Raw genomic sequence first — 16,805 nt, forward strand, 5'->3', positions numbered from 1 at the left:
TGCTTGTTGCCTGCAATTGCTCTTTGTAGCATCCTGTCTAGATGATCAGCTCTGCCCTTCCTTCTCCACATGCTTTTTTTTACCTCTGTGCCTAAGTCAGTCCTGCTGAAAAGCTTGTTAGCATCCCTACTCCTTCTAGACTCTGCCCCTTCTTCTGGTGCATTTACTGCCTGCTTACCTGGTGAAGCTGTTGCTTCACCTATTACTTGTACTGTGACGTAGCTGCTCTTCTCTTGCCTGTCTTGCTAAGTTTATCACAGTTGCAGATGATTTACAGCCAAGACCCCCTATTATTTATTGCATGCTTGACCTACATTTGGGCCCCTTTATTTACTCCACTTGTCTTTAATGACTCCCTTATTCACAGGCCCTGCCGCCTGGTGCACTTCAACCTTTACCAAAGAGGCCAGCACTTGAAAAAAACAATGGTGCCACCACAGTCTTTAACCCAAGCGTTTTCCACTACCAACAGGCTCTAGCCAACATGCAGTTGCAACAGCCTACATTCATCCCTACAGGTAAGTGTCTCCTTGCTTTCCCTACCATCGTGATTGTTTATTTTAGGCCTTGGTGTTCAGCTAATGAGCAGATTTGTAACAGTCCTTGGCAAAAGAGTATTGGTGTGTAGTTTTATGTTAAAAATGGATGAAAAATTAACGTCTATTGTTTGACCTTTTTTCCCCTTCACCTACTACAATTCAGAGCTTTTAACTTGTAAAAATCCCTTCTTAGCATTTTCTATGTGGTTTGGGTTTTTTTAAGCAGTCAAACTAAGAAAAATGTCTGCATGTTTCTTGAATTCATACTTTCTGTTTCTCCTCCTTATGGTTCAACTGGTTAATCCCAAATTAATTCTTTAACTCTTGTGTAGCACTCTTACGCACTCATATTAAAATGTCTTATGGATCTCTATGACTGCTCTCTTGAAGCTGCAGGTTTCTTCCTGAGCTTCTGTCTCAGTGACCTACATATTCCAGCAGCTGTGATGTTTATAGAGGGAATGGTCCATCTTTAGTAAATACAAATTACATAATCCTCTTTAAAGGCATATATTTCACTCTTGCTTGTCTTTTGACCAGAACGATACCTTAAGCTTTTGAAAAGCAATTTAACTCCCAGCTTTTATTGTACCTTTAAGATCTCAGAGTAAAATTGAAAGATGCAGTTCAATAATTCATATAGGACTGGAAATATTAACGTGGCAGATGTGACTGACTGCTGACTGGCCAATTCATGTCTGTTCACTGTAACCAGATGAAAAACAAAACCTACTTAGAGTAGTAAGCATTATAAGTGGCTGAATTAGAAATATTCCAGAGTGGATAGCTCATGTTTTAGTATCATTATTATCATTCAGAGTATCATGAGAAAATTAATGCCCAATGTTTTTAATGTTTAATTCTGTATTTACTTGCCAGATGATATTTACAAAAATATACAAAGTGTTTCTCAGGGCTGACCCCTGAAGGTAAACACACAGTGGACCTGCACCTTGGTCTTGCTGCTCTTGGGGTCAGGGGGAAAGCTTTATAGAAGTTTGTCCTGAGACCAAACTCTCAAGTGGAATGGGGACCTAAACCCTGTGCTTTTGTGGCCTTTCTGTTGTGAGACACCTTGGAGACACTCAGACTCAGCAGGTGCCAAGATGTTCTTCAGGGAAGTGGATTCTCATGGAGAGATGGAGGAAGGGATTTGAGTAGTAGTTTCCCACCTTGTGCTCTGTGAAGTGCTGCTGAAGGGGATGGGCTGAGCTGACCTTACACAGCTCTGTGAGGTGCCAAGCAAAATACTTCAGGAAACACTGACACCTTTGAGAATGCCAAGGCCCCCAGCTGGCTGCGCACTCCCCTTCCTCGAGGTCACAGTTGCCAAAGTTGACATAAGGACATGCATTTCTGATGCAAGCACCATAAATTAGCTTTGCCCAGCACTTGCTGTGCTGTGGTGCCCTGTCTCATGGCAATGAAATTACACACAGGGCTGATGCGTAACAGGTCTGCTTGCTGGCAGCTGCTCTTGTCTGAGGACATTAATGCTGGGCAGAGCAGTGAATTTCCAGTCAGAGAACAGGTCTCTGATGAATTTATGTTACGCATCAGACTGCAGATCTGGGCTCAGCCTTTGCAGCACTCTGGAAGGCGAAGCAGGGAGGTGGCACATCACAGCTCTCACTGTGGGGAGGGGAAAGGAGCTGTTGCTTTTCTTAGTAACTCCTATTCAGTTATTGAGAGATCAACATTGTGGGTTGCCATGGGAGGAGAATTCAGGGTGTCTACTGAAAATGGCATCATCACTACAATTGTTTCATGTCCAGAAAAAAAAAAAGCCTCTTTCAGCTTAAACTAGAGATTTTGAATCCCAGTCACTGCTTGCAGGAGTAAATTGCTTTTGAAAAGTCAGTTTTAACATGAGTGTGACATTTCCTCTAAGGGCAATTTGTTGTCTGCTGACATGATCAGAAAGAAATCAGCATTCCCAATATAAAAAATACCCAAGCAACTCTGATTTCTGGGATCGATCATATCATTTAATACCAAGATGGGAGAAGAAGTATATTCTCTACTACTCAAGAATTAAAGAATTAATTTGGTTTGCTATGATCTCTTAAAACTGAGTTTAAACTATTTATGTACCAATGTGCAGAATCTGTTTGCATGTGCTTAAATACTGAATGCTGCAAAGAGAATACCTGCTTTTTAGTTAAAAGTGATATCTAACACTGAAGCTTCACTAATGAAATATCCCTTTTGTTCATCTTTCCACGCTTCAATGCATGGTGTGCAGGGTCAGTTCTGTGCATGACACCCACTGCAAGCGTTGGTAGGTTTTTCTACACAAACTTCTCAACTTTTCCTAATCTGAAAGAGACTGCAAGTTAGTATGTATCAGTGAGAACCTGGGTGGCTGAGTGGTGTGACTGTCTATCTGCTGTCTTCTTTGAGGCTTAAATGGTTGTATCCCTTTTAATTTCTGTGCAGTGCAGTGTTTCATGTGAATTATAATAAGAGAATCCAAGGTGACGTGTTCCCACCCCTATTTAGTTCTGCTCCAGAGACAAAAATTTGTCACTTAAATGTCTTTACAACCCATTTAAGTCATCTAACAAAAGGAAATGGCAAGGGGAGGATCCCGGTGTGGGTTTTTTTGTTTGTTTGGGGTTTTTTTTGTATCAGGCATCTGCCAGATTAGAGTTTGGAGTTTTGGTTGTCCTTCTGAGGACATTTTAGGAGACTGGTTTAACAAAGGTGCTAAGGAGGAACACATCTGGGGTCAGCCCCTCTGACAGAGCAGGGCACTGCTTGTACAGCAAGAGAAGCAGGGCTTGGACCATGGACTGACTGAAGAGTTACCTCTGTAGGGCAGTGTCAGGTGTGCAGGTCCAGGGGATCGTAGGGAGGTACCACTGTATGTGCACATGGGATGCAATGAGGCAGCAGGGCCGAGAACATGCTCCTTAGTGCTGCAGAGATCCACTGTGTTCAGGCTCAGCATCTGGGTCTTATTGAAACGTGTGCAGGTCTTTGAGACCTTCCCCTCTGGTTACAGCTGCTGGGCACATCAGGGTGGGTGAAAGCTGAGCTTTCATCCTCCAGCCAAGGTTATACAAGACTACCAGCATTCAGGTGTGTGCCTCCTTCAGCCAGAGGGAGAGAGGTGGGAGCAGGAGGGGAGGGTGCAAGGCTTTCCAAGAGAAGGTCTGAAACTTTGGCATGACTGGCTAAGCACTCTGCTCTTGAACCTCCCCATCCCTGCAGCACAGGGAGAACACACTGCTTGCTTGACAGGGAGCTGAGTCCTTCAAACACACCTCTTCCTGTAGGAAACCCCAACCCACATGTTCTAACATCTCACAGCCGGAGTGTGCCCAGCCCGCAGGCACACGCTCCCTCCCTGCTGGGGCTGGACGTGTATGCTGGGGTGGAGGGGAAGGCAAGTGTGCTTCCCCACCGCATGTTTGTGGGGATGGCTGGGCCTTCCTGCGGGCTCCTCAACCCCACAAAATCCCCCTGGGTTTGGGGGATGCCCATGTGTGCACCAGAGCATCCCCTCCAGTGTCGTGCTCCGCGGACGTGCAGCTTTAGGAGGTTGCCGAGCTCCCTGCTGCCGTGTTGTCATTTTGGATGCTCTTGCTGCAAATTGTAGCTGTTAAGACGCATTTGTGTATTCTTCCCTCTTGGTCTCTTCCCCTCTCCATCCCCCTCCCGACCCTGCAAGAGGGGAGTTTTGTCAAACCCGCTAGAATTAGGGTGGAAAGGAAGCATGCTGAAGATGTCCAGAGAGGGCTCGGGCTGCCAGCCACTCGTTTGCCGTGCCTCCAGCTCTGTCCCGTGCCGAAACACATCCCCGCTAGAGAGGCGAGAAAACCTGGTGAAAGGGCTGCGGCAGCCGCTGCAAAGTGCATCATGTACCTCTGGTTGCTGGCGGGGATGGGGTGGGGAGGGAAGGGGACAAGCTTTCCCAGGCGGGCGGGAGGGTGCGCTTGCCAAAATGTCCCCACCCAAAGGAACGTGCACTGGCTGTGTCTAACTCCCCACGGGTGCGAGCTGACGTGGGCTTTTGCTAGCACACCCATCCTCTCCCCCCTTTGGAAATTTGGCCCTTGGAGTCTAATACATCATTGTTCTGCTTATAAATGTACTAAGTGTTGAGAATGTTTTGGTTTTTTCCTTAATTATAATTGTAATTGGCTTTTCCCCTTCTCTCTTGTTTATTTTTTTTCCCAACGCTGTCTTGCTTTGCACTGTGATTGCATGCTGCGCCCCGATGTGTCCTTCATGACGATGTCACATGGCTTGTTGCTGTGATTCCTGCCACGCCCCCAAATCCACCACATGTTGCCATGGTTACATAAAACAAACAAACAAACAAAATATATATACGCTCCACCCTCCCGTATGTCGCTTCCATGGTTCCCTTCCGAAAGTGCCCATGATGCACGGTGCTACGCCCACCACTGTGTCTGCAGCAACAACTCCTGCCACCAGCGTCCCCTTCGCTGCAACAGCTACCGCCAATCAGGTTTGGCCCTTTCAATGGCTTTCTTTCACGTGTTCAGATCTCGAGGACCGGGCAAGGGCTGGATCCCGTGAGGGGTCGAGTGTCGTCCCGACCCGCTCGGCTCGGCGCAGGCTCGGGTGTGCAGAGGCAGCGTGTGCGTGTGTGCGTGTGTGTCCGGGCATTGGTGAGGGGCTGGTCCTGCTGTGTGTGGGATGGGCAGCAAGCCCAGCCGGAGCGTAGGGATGGGCGATTGGCAGGAGTGCAGGCTCTTCTCCAAGAACATACCTCCCCCCAGGTCCTCAAAAAATGGGCTGTAAAACTCCTGAGCATACTGTCGTGCAAGACCTGCAGCACTTCTGCTTTCAGTCTCCAGCAGAAATACCACCCCAAGCATCCTTCTCTGTGGTATTTTGGCATGTTGTCTCCTGGCTGGAAAGTGGAAGTGGAAATACAAAGTGGCCTCCCTCCACCACAAAATTGGACTCTAAAAACTACCAAAAAATCCCCAAACAACCAAAACTAAAAAAAAAAGGGGGGTGAGGTTGTGAAGTCTAAAGTTTTTTTACAGCAGTAGCATGTCACCCATCCCTACAGAAATGACTCTGGATGTGCAGTATGTGCCATTGTAGCACTGCCGTAAGTGTACAGGATTCCATGCATGTCTGCCGAGCCATAATTCTCTCCAGAACTTTCCTCTGAGGATACTGAGTGTGATGGCTGCTTCCGCACCAGTCCTGAACTGTATATGCACAAGCTGTCCTAATGGTGCTTCCTGACAATTTGGTGTGCCACACCTTTCCCCAGTTAGACCAGAGACATCTCACTTTTGTTTATTTTTTCCCCAGTACTAATTTTAGTATTTTTTTTTGTCATGCTCTCAGGTTTAGAGATATTGCAAAGGAATCGGGGTGTCACTTTGCTCTGTAGGAGGCAGTTAGCCATGCTGAATGCCAGTAATATCTCCAGGGGCATCCTCTAGTCTTTTGCTAGCATGAGATCACGAGGCTTTCAGTAGGAGTTTTGCCTGTATAAGTCCTAGGCAGTGTTTTACTGCTCACAATAGGAATTGCCAGTCTTTTTCCGTGCTTTGTTGTTATTTTCAGGTAGAGCAGGTCTTACTCAGACTTGTTTTGGTCATGAGAAGAAAGTAGAAATTCCTGTACAGTGTTACTCTGTGGCTGTATGAGTCCCGTTTCAGCCAGATAGTTTTAAGGGCATTTCTGTCTTACTTGTAGTACAGTCACCGTGTACTCCACAAGGCATCAGTAGTGGTGCAGCTGCATTGTACTTAATGTGTAGCAAAATAAAGACTTCTTGGGAATGAATCCTGATGTACTTACTGAATTGATACTGAAGACAGAATGAACAGTCTGATCTCAAGGCAATGTTTTAATGTGTTGTGTTCTTTGTTTTTTTGCTGTAGATATCCCAGTTATCAGTAGATGAACTGAGTAGCAGCATGTTTGTTTCACAGATGTAGAAGTTCCCGATAGAACAGTAAGTTCCTTTTCGGTATTTCTCTTTACGGTGGATTGCTTTGTACGTGGGGCTGGTTCAGGCAGAGGGACTGAGCCTGCAGCACCCCAGTGGCTTCATGCTCTGCTGACTCAACAGGAATTCAAGAGCTGCAGCACAGATACGGACCAGCCCCATGGTTTATAATGAGCAGTGTTCCCTTGTGTCTGAAATACCTGTTTTGTGGTGTTCACAGCCTCCCTCTGTGCATCCCACAAGTCCAGTGATTGTGTTTACAGGTTGCTCTTGCTCTGCAGGGCTCCCAGCTGCCTGCAGATGCCTCAGGGATTTGCAGTGTTGGTGGCAAAGCATGTTCTGGTAATGAGTCAGCTGAAAAGGTGTAACTTCTTTTTTGCTTTTACTGACATTTTGTTTTCTGGGGTTGGCAGGATTGGGTCAGCAGCAGTTGCTGTGCATCTGCAGGGCTGGCCTGGTCTGAGCAGAGCTCTGCTTTTCAGCTGCAGTGAGGGCCTGGCTTATGGTGGGTGTAGGACCAGGATGAATGCCACAATTACATAGTCTTCACCCTGCATACAGACTCTGGGCTTCCCTAAGCTGCTGGTTTCCTCTGAGTGAAAATTACGGAGCAGTTTGTCCTTTGACTTACAGGGTACTATTTCACAGCCATAGCAGCAGTGTCATTTTTCCATTGCTTTTCTTTTTGAGTTTTAGTTGATGTTCATGAGATAAAATCCCTTGAGAATTTCAGTTCATCACTGTATTTTTTTACCCCAAGAGAGTAAAAAGCAGTTCAACCAATTCAACAAGAAGTCACCAGATTTTCTCAAAGCAGGCCATTTAGTATACACAGATATGCAACCTGTTTCATCATTAGGTCACATATTACAGGCAAGTACTTAAATGCTGAAAATTAATTTGGCAAGCAGTTCTCTAATTATATCTATTAGCAGTCAACAGAAGTTATATTTTTCAGTGGTGGCCCTTATCTCTGCTGAACTTAATTAAATACTGTATGAATACATGACCTGCTGTGTCCATGGACCCCTGTTCATATAGGAGTGACACTAAGCCATCCCCTTAGTGAAAATGTTCAGTGTACAATGTACTGCTCCTCCAAAGAGCAGATGGACATGACACCTGACATGTTGACCCATTTCCATAACACGTGTAAAACAGCCTGTTCCACCTGATAAGGAGATCATTTGTATTGGAGAAGCCTCATTTTTAAACTCCTTGAGATTTCTTTCAGGATTTATTTCAGGAAACTTCTTTTGTTTCTAAATTCTTTTCAGTACTATGTGCATGTGTGCTTAAACTCACACTGTCAGTAGTGATTTCAGACTGGGCAAGAAACATCTATGGGACTGTTGAGGACTGTGAAAAACATTTGCTTGAAATAAGTGAGGTCAACCTACTGAATTTTATGGGATTTATTGGGTATCACGCCACTGGACATGTGTGGGTCTTGGGTCAGACAAGGACACTGTTCCTCACAAGGGCAGTGTGAGCCACAGCTCTGCCAGAAGCACTTGTCCTCTTACTACCTTGCAGCTGTGGGATATAACCCACTGTTGGAGGCTGAAGGAACAGGCTGTGGCCCCCAGTATCCCCAGTGCTCACAGACCCCTGTGACCATTGCGAGCAGGGTATTTTGATCCTATTCCTGCATTGTTACCACCTGTGTCTGTGCATAAACTAGAGGTGAGTCATTCTCTCCAGGACAGGTTGTTTCATCCTGCCACATGAGCACATGAAACTTTGTGTGCTCAAGTGTTTTGCCAAAAAGCTGCCCTGAGTGGAGATAACTGAAACACTTGCTGCTCTGACAGATATTTTTCTTTTTCTCCATGGCTGGCAAGGTCCTGGTAACCAGGCTGGCTAGTCTAGCTCTGCAGAAGACAAGTGTTGGTTCCTTCAGGGGGAGTATTTTCACGAGTACATCCCAAGAGAGGCAATTTTCTCCCGGAAGAGGGTCCCCTGAGCACAAGGTTTCTGTGTGTTTTGTTGCTGGGCCCAGTTTGCCTTTGGCTCATGGCTCCTTAGGATCAGATTTAATGTGACTGTCTGAAGGAAACAAAAGCTAACAGGGATCAGGAATTCCTTTGGCTCCCTCCTTAGTCACTCTCTACCTGGAATCCTGTCCAAAAATCAGACTATTATTTGCCCACCTCCCTCTTTCACTATTTGCCTTGTCGGTGTGTGTGAAGCACATGGGAAAGGGAAAGCCCTGAGTGCAGATTTAAGAGGATGCCAAGTGTGTTATTAGCAATTTCACCCTACGTCAGAAAATTAATGGAATAAAATGTTTTCTGCCTGCAACATAGTAATGACAACCTCTTGGGCAGTGCAGTGAGGATATAAATGTATCTTATAAGAACAACTTCTAAAATACAGGTGTATTGACTTCTAACTATTTCTTTGTTGTTGTTTTTTCTTTCCCCTGCAGCAGACCATGTTGAAATTCTGAACAGTAAAATTATGGAGCACCAGGACTTCTTGGTGGGAAGCTGCGCATGGCCTTTCTGTATATATCCCCTCCTCCCTCTATCATTCTCTACCACCTCTACAGTAAGCCTGTTGCAGCCTACATGTTAACCAAAAACTGATCAATGGGAATGTCAAAAAAAAAGAAAAAAAAAAGCACTATAGAAACAATTAACAAACAGCGCTCTGTTATATGAGATATACAAGTAGGAAATTATAATAGACTTTTATAACACATTACTTTAACACACTTAATCATTCTATGACTACCATCCTGATAAGTGCATCTGCACAGCGGACTGTTGGTTTACTGTATACTATCGATGGATAAATGTTTGTCTTGTTTAAAGTGTTATCTTACTGTTTTGTTTACATCATAGTCTATTGATTTGTTTTAAAGTGTACATCATTATCAAGTATACTCAATACCATTTTTCATTATTGTTATGTCTTAAGTTTTCATATACTGTAGGTTTTATGGGGTTTTGTTTGTTTTTTACTAAAAATGTTATTGTGGGAAACAGGAATTATGTGCTTGAAAAACACGACACAGGAATGTTCTGCCCTTTGCTGGATTTTGCTGTTAACGTCAGCTAAAGTTGCTTGTGTTAAATGTTCCTTTTAACATTTAAAATTTGCCTTCAGATAGTCTCCAAATTTTTAGTACAAGTGATGTGAAAGGACAGCTGTCATTTTAGTCCAGCTCAGGGTATTCCTTTCAATACAATGAGCTGATTCTGGAAAGTTTTGGAAAAATAACCCACAAAACCCAGGCTCAGTAAGGGGACAGGAACAATTTGCTCAGACAGGGGTAAGCATCAAGGGATTTCTGCAGCTCTGTTGTCCATTGAAGTGCATTCTCAGCTGAACACGGCGCACAATCTCTCTGCTGTTCTCATGGTGCAGTCAAAACAACAGAAAAAAGGTGGTGAAGTGAGACAGCTTCAGTTGGGCAAAACCTCATTGCGTTGAGAGGAGCAGTTGCCACCCGTTATCTGGAGTGGCCCCGGAGCCACCACGGCTCAGCCCAGCTGGGCAGTGCCGAGCCCCGGGGCTTGTCTCCACCAAGCATACTGAAACATTTTGGCCTGAAATCTCATGTGTCTCTTCTTGAAATTTTGTCAGCATGCACCATTTATTTAATCACCATTTTCTCTAAGTGGGTGATTTTTCCCCTGTGATCTCTGGCCCTTTAAAGCAAACACAGCAGTAACAAAGCTGGGAAAAGCTCAGCATAAGCTTTCTGCCGTAGATAAACATTCATCTTAAGGGAGCTCCTGTAGGTCAGTGGATGTATTTTGGCACCTTCTACGTGATCAAGAGCAATGTTTGCTGCACAACAAGGGCTAGTTCTCAATACCTCCTTTTCATACGCACGAATAAAACCATTTCAGCCCATGCACTCTGGACAGCCCAGCCTGTCATTAAGCTGCGTTGCTGAACAATCTGGCTGCAGAATGCATTTTGATTGAGGATACTGCCAGATTCATCCCTGTCATAGCTCTACAGTATCATTGGCATTATGGAAGAGATAGATGTGCTGCTGTAAATCCACAAGCTTCATACGAAAAGAGTTGTCATTGAAACCAAGGAAGAGGCCAGCTCCCAGTGTCTGGAGAGCTGCCCACTCCGAGCTCACAGTGGTCCTGTAGAGTGCCAAATTGTCAGCCACATTTTCTTCACTTTTTCAAGTTCTTTGGGCTGGTTAGAGATTTTCCTTGCCTCCTCTCCTCCATTGTGAGGCCAGATAGTTTGCTAAACGTGTACCTCCACAGGCCACAAGTGATGGAGGGCCATTTGGGCACAGTGTGTGCACCCCAGAGCACGCTCTGACCGTCTGCCTGTGGAGACTCATTCATAGCATGAACCTTTGTAGAGCCCAACTCAAAAAGGCCTTGAGACAGAAGGAATCTCTCTGTTCACTTCAATAGACTTTTAAACAAACCCAGAGAGAGGGGAGGAAAAAACATGCCCCCAAGACCTTGTTTGTGGACCCCATGTTTTGACAGTTGCTTGTGTCCATAGATGTTCCCCAGCCATCCGCGCTCACAAGCGTCCTGAAATCAGTGACTCTCGTTTGTGTTGGCGACCACATACCTGTTCTTTTCACCACTGAGTTTCTGTTTCCCAAAACCATAACATTGTTAGTGGAAAAAGTGGATTTGAGTACTTCCTGTTTGAAATTATTTGTGTATCAAAAATGGGTTTTGCACAACCTGTGCCAGTGCCTCAACAAAGAACAGAGCTGATCTTCTTAAGCCAGAAAGGATGCATTCAAGCTTGTATGGCTTTATGAGTTCAAGGAGGTTGAAATTTTTTCAGTGCTAAATGGATTTTTGTATATCTTGACACTTTGATGTAACCTCCTATTTTATTTATCGACTTAAACATCTGGCATAGATGTGCATAGAATGTAAACCTAGAATACAGCTGTTTTCATGTCACGTTTAAAGCACTGAAAAAAAAGTGTTTAAGGATTATTTTTTATTAAAGAGGTCCAATGAGGGATGTTCAGGGTAGTTATATTAGGTGCCACAACAGTTTTTATATTGCTGGCAAATTTAGAGTTAATTTGTAAATGAGTTTAAGAAAAGAAAAGCTTGAAGCACTAAACTTCACCAAATTCAAAACAATCTCGGCAAAAATGCCATTTTGAGGTAGCACTATTTAAACTAGTTGTGCAATGACTTGCTCTAATTTTCTTTGTTCAAGAAAGAAAAGAAAAAAAACCAGTCGCCAGACTATAAATTTCCTAAATAGACTATTACAAAGTCACCGAGCTAGTTAGTGACTCTAAACAAATGTCATAAAAGCATGAATATCATCCTTTATTTGACAAGAGATGTATGTAAGTTTGTTTAAATCGATATAATTTTAGTGACATTTTTATAAGCTTCCCACTTTCCATGAACCTATATTTTTTATTTATCCAAAGTTATTTCTCTTTGTCCATTTCTCTCAGCCTTATGCAAACAATATGCAAGAAATGCTGAAACTTGGATAAAACGGGTCATGCAGAGGGAAAATGAAAGCTGAGATTGATCATTTTCACGAAAAAAGGTTGTTAGTAGTTTCAATAAAAAGTACTACTACTAAACTGTAACATAAGCAGACAATAAAAGAGGGATTTAAAATAAAATGGATTCATAAAACTATTAAGATTATTTTTGTTAAATACAGTGTTTTTAGTAATTTGGAACATGATTTCACAATCAGCCGTGTTTTTTAGTTGGAAATGTCTAGCTGATGATTTTTGACTGTGTATTTTTGCATCGCAATGTTCTAGAAGCCATTACCTCCTTGGCCAGCCCGCGCGGGCGCCCTTCCCGAGCACTCCGACGCTCCTTCCCTCCCTGCCACCCTTCCTTGCTGTCCTCGCACCATGCTCGGAGTGTTCCTGAAGGGCGGCATGGCTGGACTGGCCGCCAACCGCGGGTATTCCGGGTTCCCGCGGTGGGTGCTCCCGGTGTGCCGGTGGGCATCCCACCAGAGCCAGAACCCCCGGAGGCGCCGCCGGAGATGGGTGTGTGTCGTGGGTGCAGGTGGCCGGAGGAGGAGACGCGTGTGCCGGTGAGATGTCGAGACGCCCCCTCCGCCTCGTGGGCTGTTGCTGGCGAGGTAGAGTAGCTCTAGGACACATGGGTACACAGCGATTGAGAAACTGGAGTCCTCATTTTGTTTATCCCTTGTACATTTCACAGACATGAAAATTGAAAAAGGTGAAATTTATGAGGAAAATCTAATTTCCCATTCCTGTTGAATGGATTTAGTTTGATATTGACCTGATTTTACCATGTGCCTGTTGAAGGCCTTAGAGTATATACTGTATGTTAAAGACTGTAATAACTTTAAAAAAAATAGTTGATAGCCTAATTCAAATGTAAATAGAGCTACAACACATTGTTACTAGGCTACAATGCATTAATTCATGTCATATATTTTCATTTCTCTACCATTAGTTTTTAAGGTTTTCATTATTGCTTTTTTTGATATCTTTAGTAACTAATGAATTTAATTTTGAAGGAGAGTTAGAGAAAGTTTAAGATTTTTAATACATGTATTCAGCCCATTTAGTTATATTCTAAACCAACACTGAAGCATGGTAAGGTATAGAATACAGTCCATAACTAGTTTGTATAGTTTACAGTTTAAGAACAAAATTAACTTTGTATGTAACTCCTACAATGATAGATTCATTGTTAACTAATTATATTAAGTTGTTGTTGCTATGGCAACAAAACTACAACATGGCTACCTTTGTATACATTATTTGTGAAATTTTCACATGTAAATTAAAAGTGATGTGTAACAGTATGAGCTTGTTAAAGGTACAGTTCGATACTGTCAGATAAAGATATGATTGAATATTTTTAAAATCCCAAAGTCCCATGTGAACGCTGAATTTGTGTCTTTAAGGTCACTTTTTCAGTCAAGAAGTTTACAACACATGGATTTAGAGTCAGGTTTTATAGCTTGTAGAAATTGTTGTGTGGCAAGGGTTATTCCACAGTATTTTCACTTCGGAAACATGGCAGCCTGTATTTACAGCGTGGTGACCGGTCTTGCTTTCATTTCACATTCATTCACACAGTGGGAATTCAGATTTAATCCGTTTCAGTACTGTAGCTTTGCCTGCAATTTTCTTTTCTCCAGAAATTGAGCACTCACACAATTACGTTATGATCAGGGCTAAATAATTACGCATACAACTATTTTAATACTAATTTATATTAGCAAAAACTGTACATAAGAAAAAAATATTGTGGAATGACCCCGTAACAGTGTTGAAGATACAAATATGCTGCAGTTAAACTGATTCAGTTAGTGTACGAATGTGTGAGACACACCTTTTTTGCACTTATGTACATAGTCCACGAAAGAAATCCTTGGAACTTATTTTGAATATAAAAAGTCTGTAATAATACAGGAAAAGTTTGTAAAAGAGATAGGTATTACTAAGGCTTTGAAAAGGAGGAGTTTTTTGCTATAAAACTTATCTGAAAGCATGATGTTGCTTTGCTGTTGTAAAAGCTTTGTAGTTTGCCATAGCTTATTATACAGCAGACTGATAACAGGTCAGCTCCAACCTGCAGCACAGAGAATGGGAAACAGTGCGGAATTAATTAGTAAGGTCACTAGCAAAGATTCAAATTACTTTTTTTAATCAGCCTACATTTTCAAACGCACCCCAGGTCATGTTTCTGATAGGTTGTGTTCTCGGTGAATCCTATTAGGACCGGTAGGTCTGTGACAGCACACACGCATTTTTCCTAGCACCTAATCCTATTTCTAGCTGGAACTGTTTATCTGTGGGAGGTGACTGTCATTGTGCAGAGTGTTTTAAATCCTGGAAGGAATTTGAAATGTCACACCTTACTGATTTTTTTAACCTTTTGACACGAGGTAACAAAATGGAAGGGACTGGTGAACAGCGGATGGACAGGATGGGTTGGGGTTGTGTGGAGCCAGTTCCTCCTGCTGTACAACAGCCATGGTGTTCATTTCAGAGGCACATGGCAGTGCTGCTGGGTGGTGTTGGGACAGGGAGGTGGAGGCTGGACAGTGCAGCATGGCCAGCTGGTGCTCCAGCCTGGGGTTAACAAGCCCCTTTGAGGTGCCACCAAAGTAGAGCAGAGCCATGGCCTCTCAGCCCAAATGAGCAACCTCTTGTTCCTGTTTGTGTTGGTACTGCTGGGGCTCTGCAGTGCCAGGGGATTTTGGAGAAGCTGAAGTGCCTGTGTTGACCCATTTTTTTTGATTGGAACACGTTTGGGTTTTGTTGGAATTTTTTTTTTTTTTCCAAAACCCAAGTCCCAAATTTGCTACAGAAAAGTTGCTGATTTTGCTGCGAGGCTGGTCCTGACTGAAGCAATGAGTCCCCCCAGAGCAGAACTGGTGGGTGGTAGCACCCAATGTCACTGTCTGTCTTTCCTGCCCGCCCCAGGGTTGGGGCTGAGCTGTCACTGCCAAGTGCCAGACCTGCTCTTCGGCCAGCACTCCTGGCTCCTTGGAGGTTCCTGTCTCTTGGCAATGCCAACCCACACTGCACCACAGGGTTGTGTAAGTGGGTGGTTTGCTGAGTCAGAGTCGTGACCTTGTGCAGCCCCGGGGTCTTTAAAACGAGGTAAAATCAGATGTTGCCTCTCTTTGTGGTGTTACGATAACCTAGATTGTAATACACAATAATCAACTGGTTCTAGCCCTCACGATATTAAGGCTTCTCTTTGCTGTAATCAATTTCTGTAATCGAGTTCTTTCTCATTTCTAGAATTAGGAGAGAAAAATATTTTGCACTATGCGAAATGAATCATAGCTGGTCAAACTTCGTTGGGGTATGAGCATGATGATGACAACACTGCTAAAATCTTTGCTAGTGATCTTTACTGACATCCTCTATCATCAAAAATAACTCTATCTGCCTCTCTAAGGAGATATTTAAACATGCAAAAATAACACAACTGTTAAATAAAATGAAGTTATTTTTCCAAACACACAACAGAGAGAATTACCTGACACCGAATTACAAGGTTCCAGTTCTTTATTACTGTACACAGATGCTATTTGATAGTGGTGGAAGCCAAATGATTTTGTTGCCATGGCTTTTGTATCCTAGCAGATGAGGGGATGATAAGACCATTCTTAGATTGGATTATGGGATTTTTTTTTTATTTCCACTTAGCTTTGTTTTAATTATATTTTTATTTTAGATCATGAAAATGAACCAACTACCCACCCTTTATTACATCACCTTACAACAGATCACTATTATTTTTTTTTATAAATAGAGAATTGTATTTTAGGCAATCACTAAAATTAAAGAGAGAATGTTCTCCTAAATTGTCAATTTTTAATTTAAATATATAAAAACATTTATACTGTACTGTGTAAAGTAGATCTTTGAAGCACATTCTTTTCATAGGCATTTCTGGTAAAACAAAGTAAGGGAAACATTAGATATCAATTTAATGGTATAGTTTAGAAATTATATACAAATGATTACACTTAGCCCTGTGGAATTGTAAGAAATTAAAATATCATTGGATCCAGACAGGCATAGGTTAATGCAATATTTCAGTTTCATAACACAATAGTTCATTCCCTCAACTGCTACCAACAGGGTGTACGCTTTGAATTTATTTTTCTTTTTGCCACATTATATTGCTGTAGTGCTTGTATGTGCTTTAGAAATGTGCATAATGCTACTCATTTTAGTATGTTACTTCTATATTGTTATTGTTTATTTTTTGATCTTTTAATAAAGTGTATAAAATTCTTGGTTATGTTTTTTATGGATCCATATCTACACATTAATAGGAGTTTACTTTAAAAATTTTTCAAGTTCCAGTTTATTAGTCCCAAACTTCAAAGATTCTGATGTAAAAATAATAACTAATGAATTTGATTCAATGTTGTATCTAAAGTGTAGATCAACAGAATAAATTTCTTTCCAGAAAATACCTTCAGTATTTTGAATTCTGTAGCCAGTGCCTCCTTTTTACCGGATGCATTCGGCCTATCATATTAAAGTTACTAACACAAGACAGACATTTGTATTTTAGAAAAATAAAAAGTAAAACTTTCCAGATGCTGCCTTTTGGTTTCTCTTGTGCCTTAGACCTTCAGAGACACATGTGGTCTGCTTAGTTTGTATTTTTCCATGCTTCCTTTCTGACCCTGTCTGTGATACGATTAGAGAGGAGATCAGAGCTGTGTGTTTGAAGATAACCATGAAGAATAAATCAACTACCATTGAAAGGCCTGCAGCTTTTGTAGCACAGTGATGTGTGTATTAATTTTTCTCTTTCAGCATTTGTGTCAGATACTGTTTTGAATGTCCCAGTGCAGTA

General features: G+C 42.6%; 1 protein-coding gene across 9 annotated transcripts in view; it reads left to right on the top strand.

Moving 5' to 3' along the window:
• Positions 1-16,236, top strand: part of MBNL3 (muscleblind like splicing regulator 3) — a 94,560-nt gene extending 78,324 nt beyond the window's left edge. For 7 of the 9 annotated variants that reach the window (XM_071569259.1, XM_071569255.1, XM_071569253.1 and 4 more), the window contains 5 exons: positions 368-518; positions 2,785-2,820; positions 4,925-5,019; positions 6,422-6,495; positions 8,921-16,236. In XM_071569259.1, coding sequence (XP_071425360.1) covers positions 368-518; positions 2,785-2,820; positions 4,925-5,019; positions 6,422-6,478 — 339 coding nt within the window. In that variant the 3' untranslated portion in view covers positions 6,479-6,495; positions 8,921-16,236. The remainder of the gene's footprint in view (positions 1-367; positions 519-2,784; positions 2,821-4,924; positions 5,020-6,421; positions 6,496-8,920) is intronic. The other 2 variants (XM_071569257.1, XR_011699025.1) reach the window with 2 other exon arrangements.
• Positions 16,237-16,805: the final 569 nt, after the last annotated feature.

This window comes from Pithys albifrons, chromosome 14 (genome assembly GCF_047495875.1).
Source record: "Pithys albifrons albifrons isolate INPA30051 chromosome 14, PitAlb_v1, whole genome shotgun sequence".
In the NCBI taxonomy this organism is placed as follows: domain Eukaryota; kingdom Metazoa; phylum Chordata; class Aves; order Passeriformes; family Thamnophilidae; genus Pithys; species Pithys albifrons.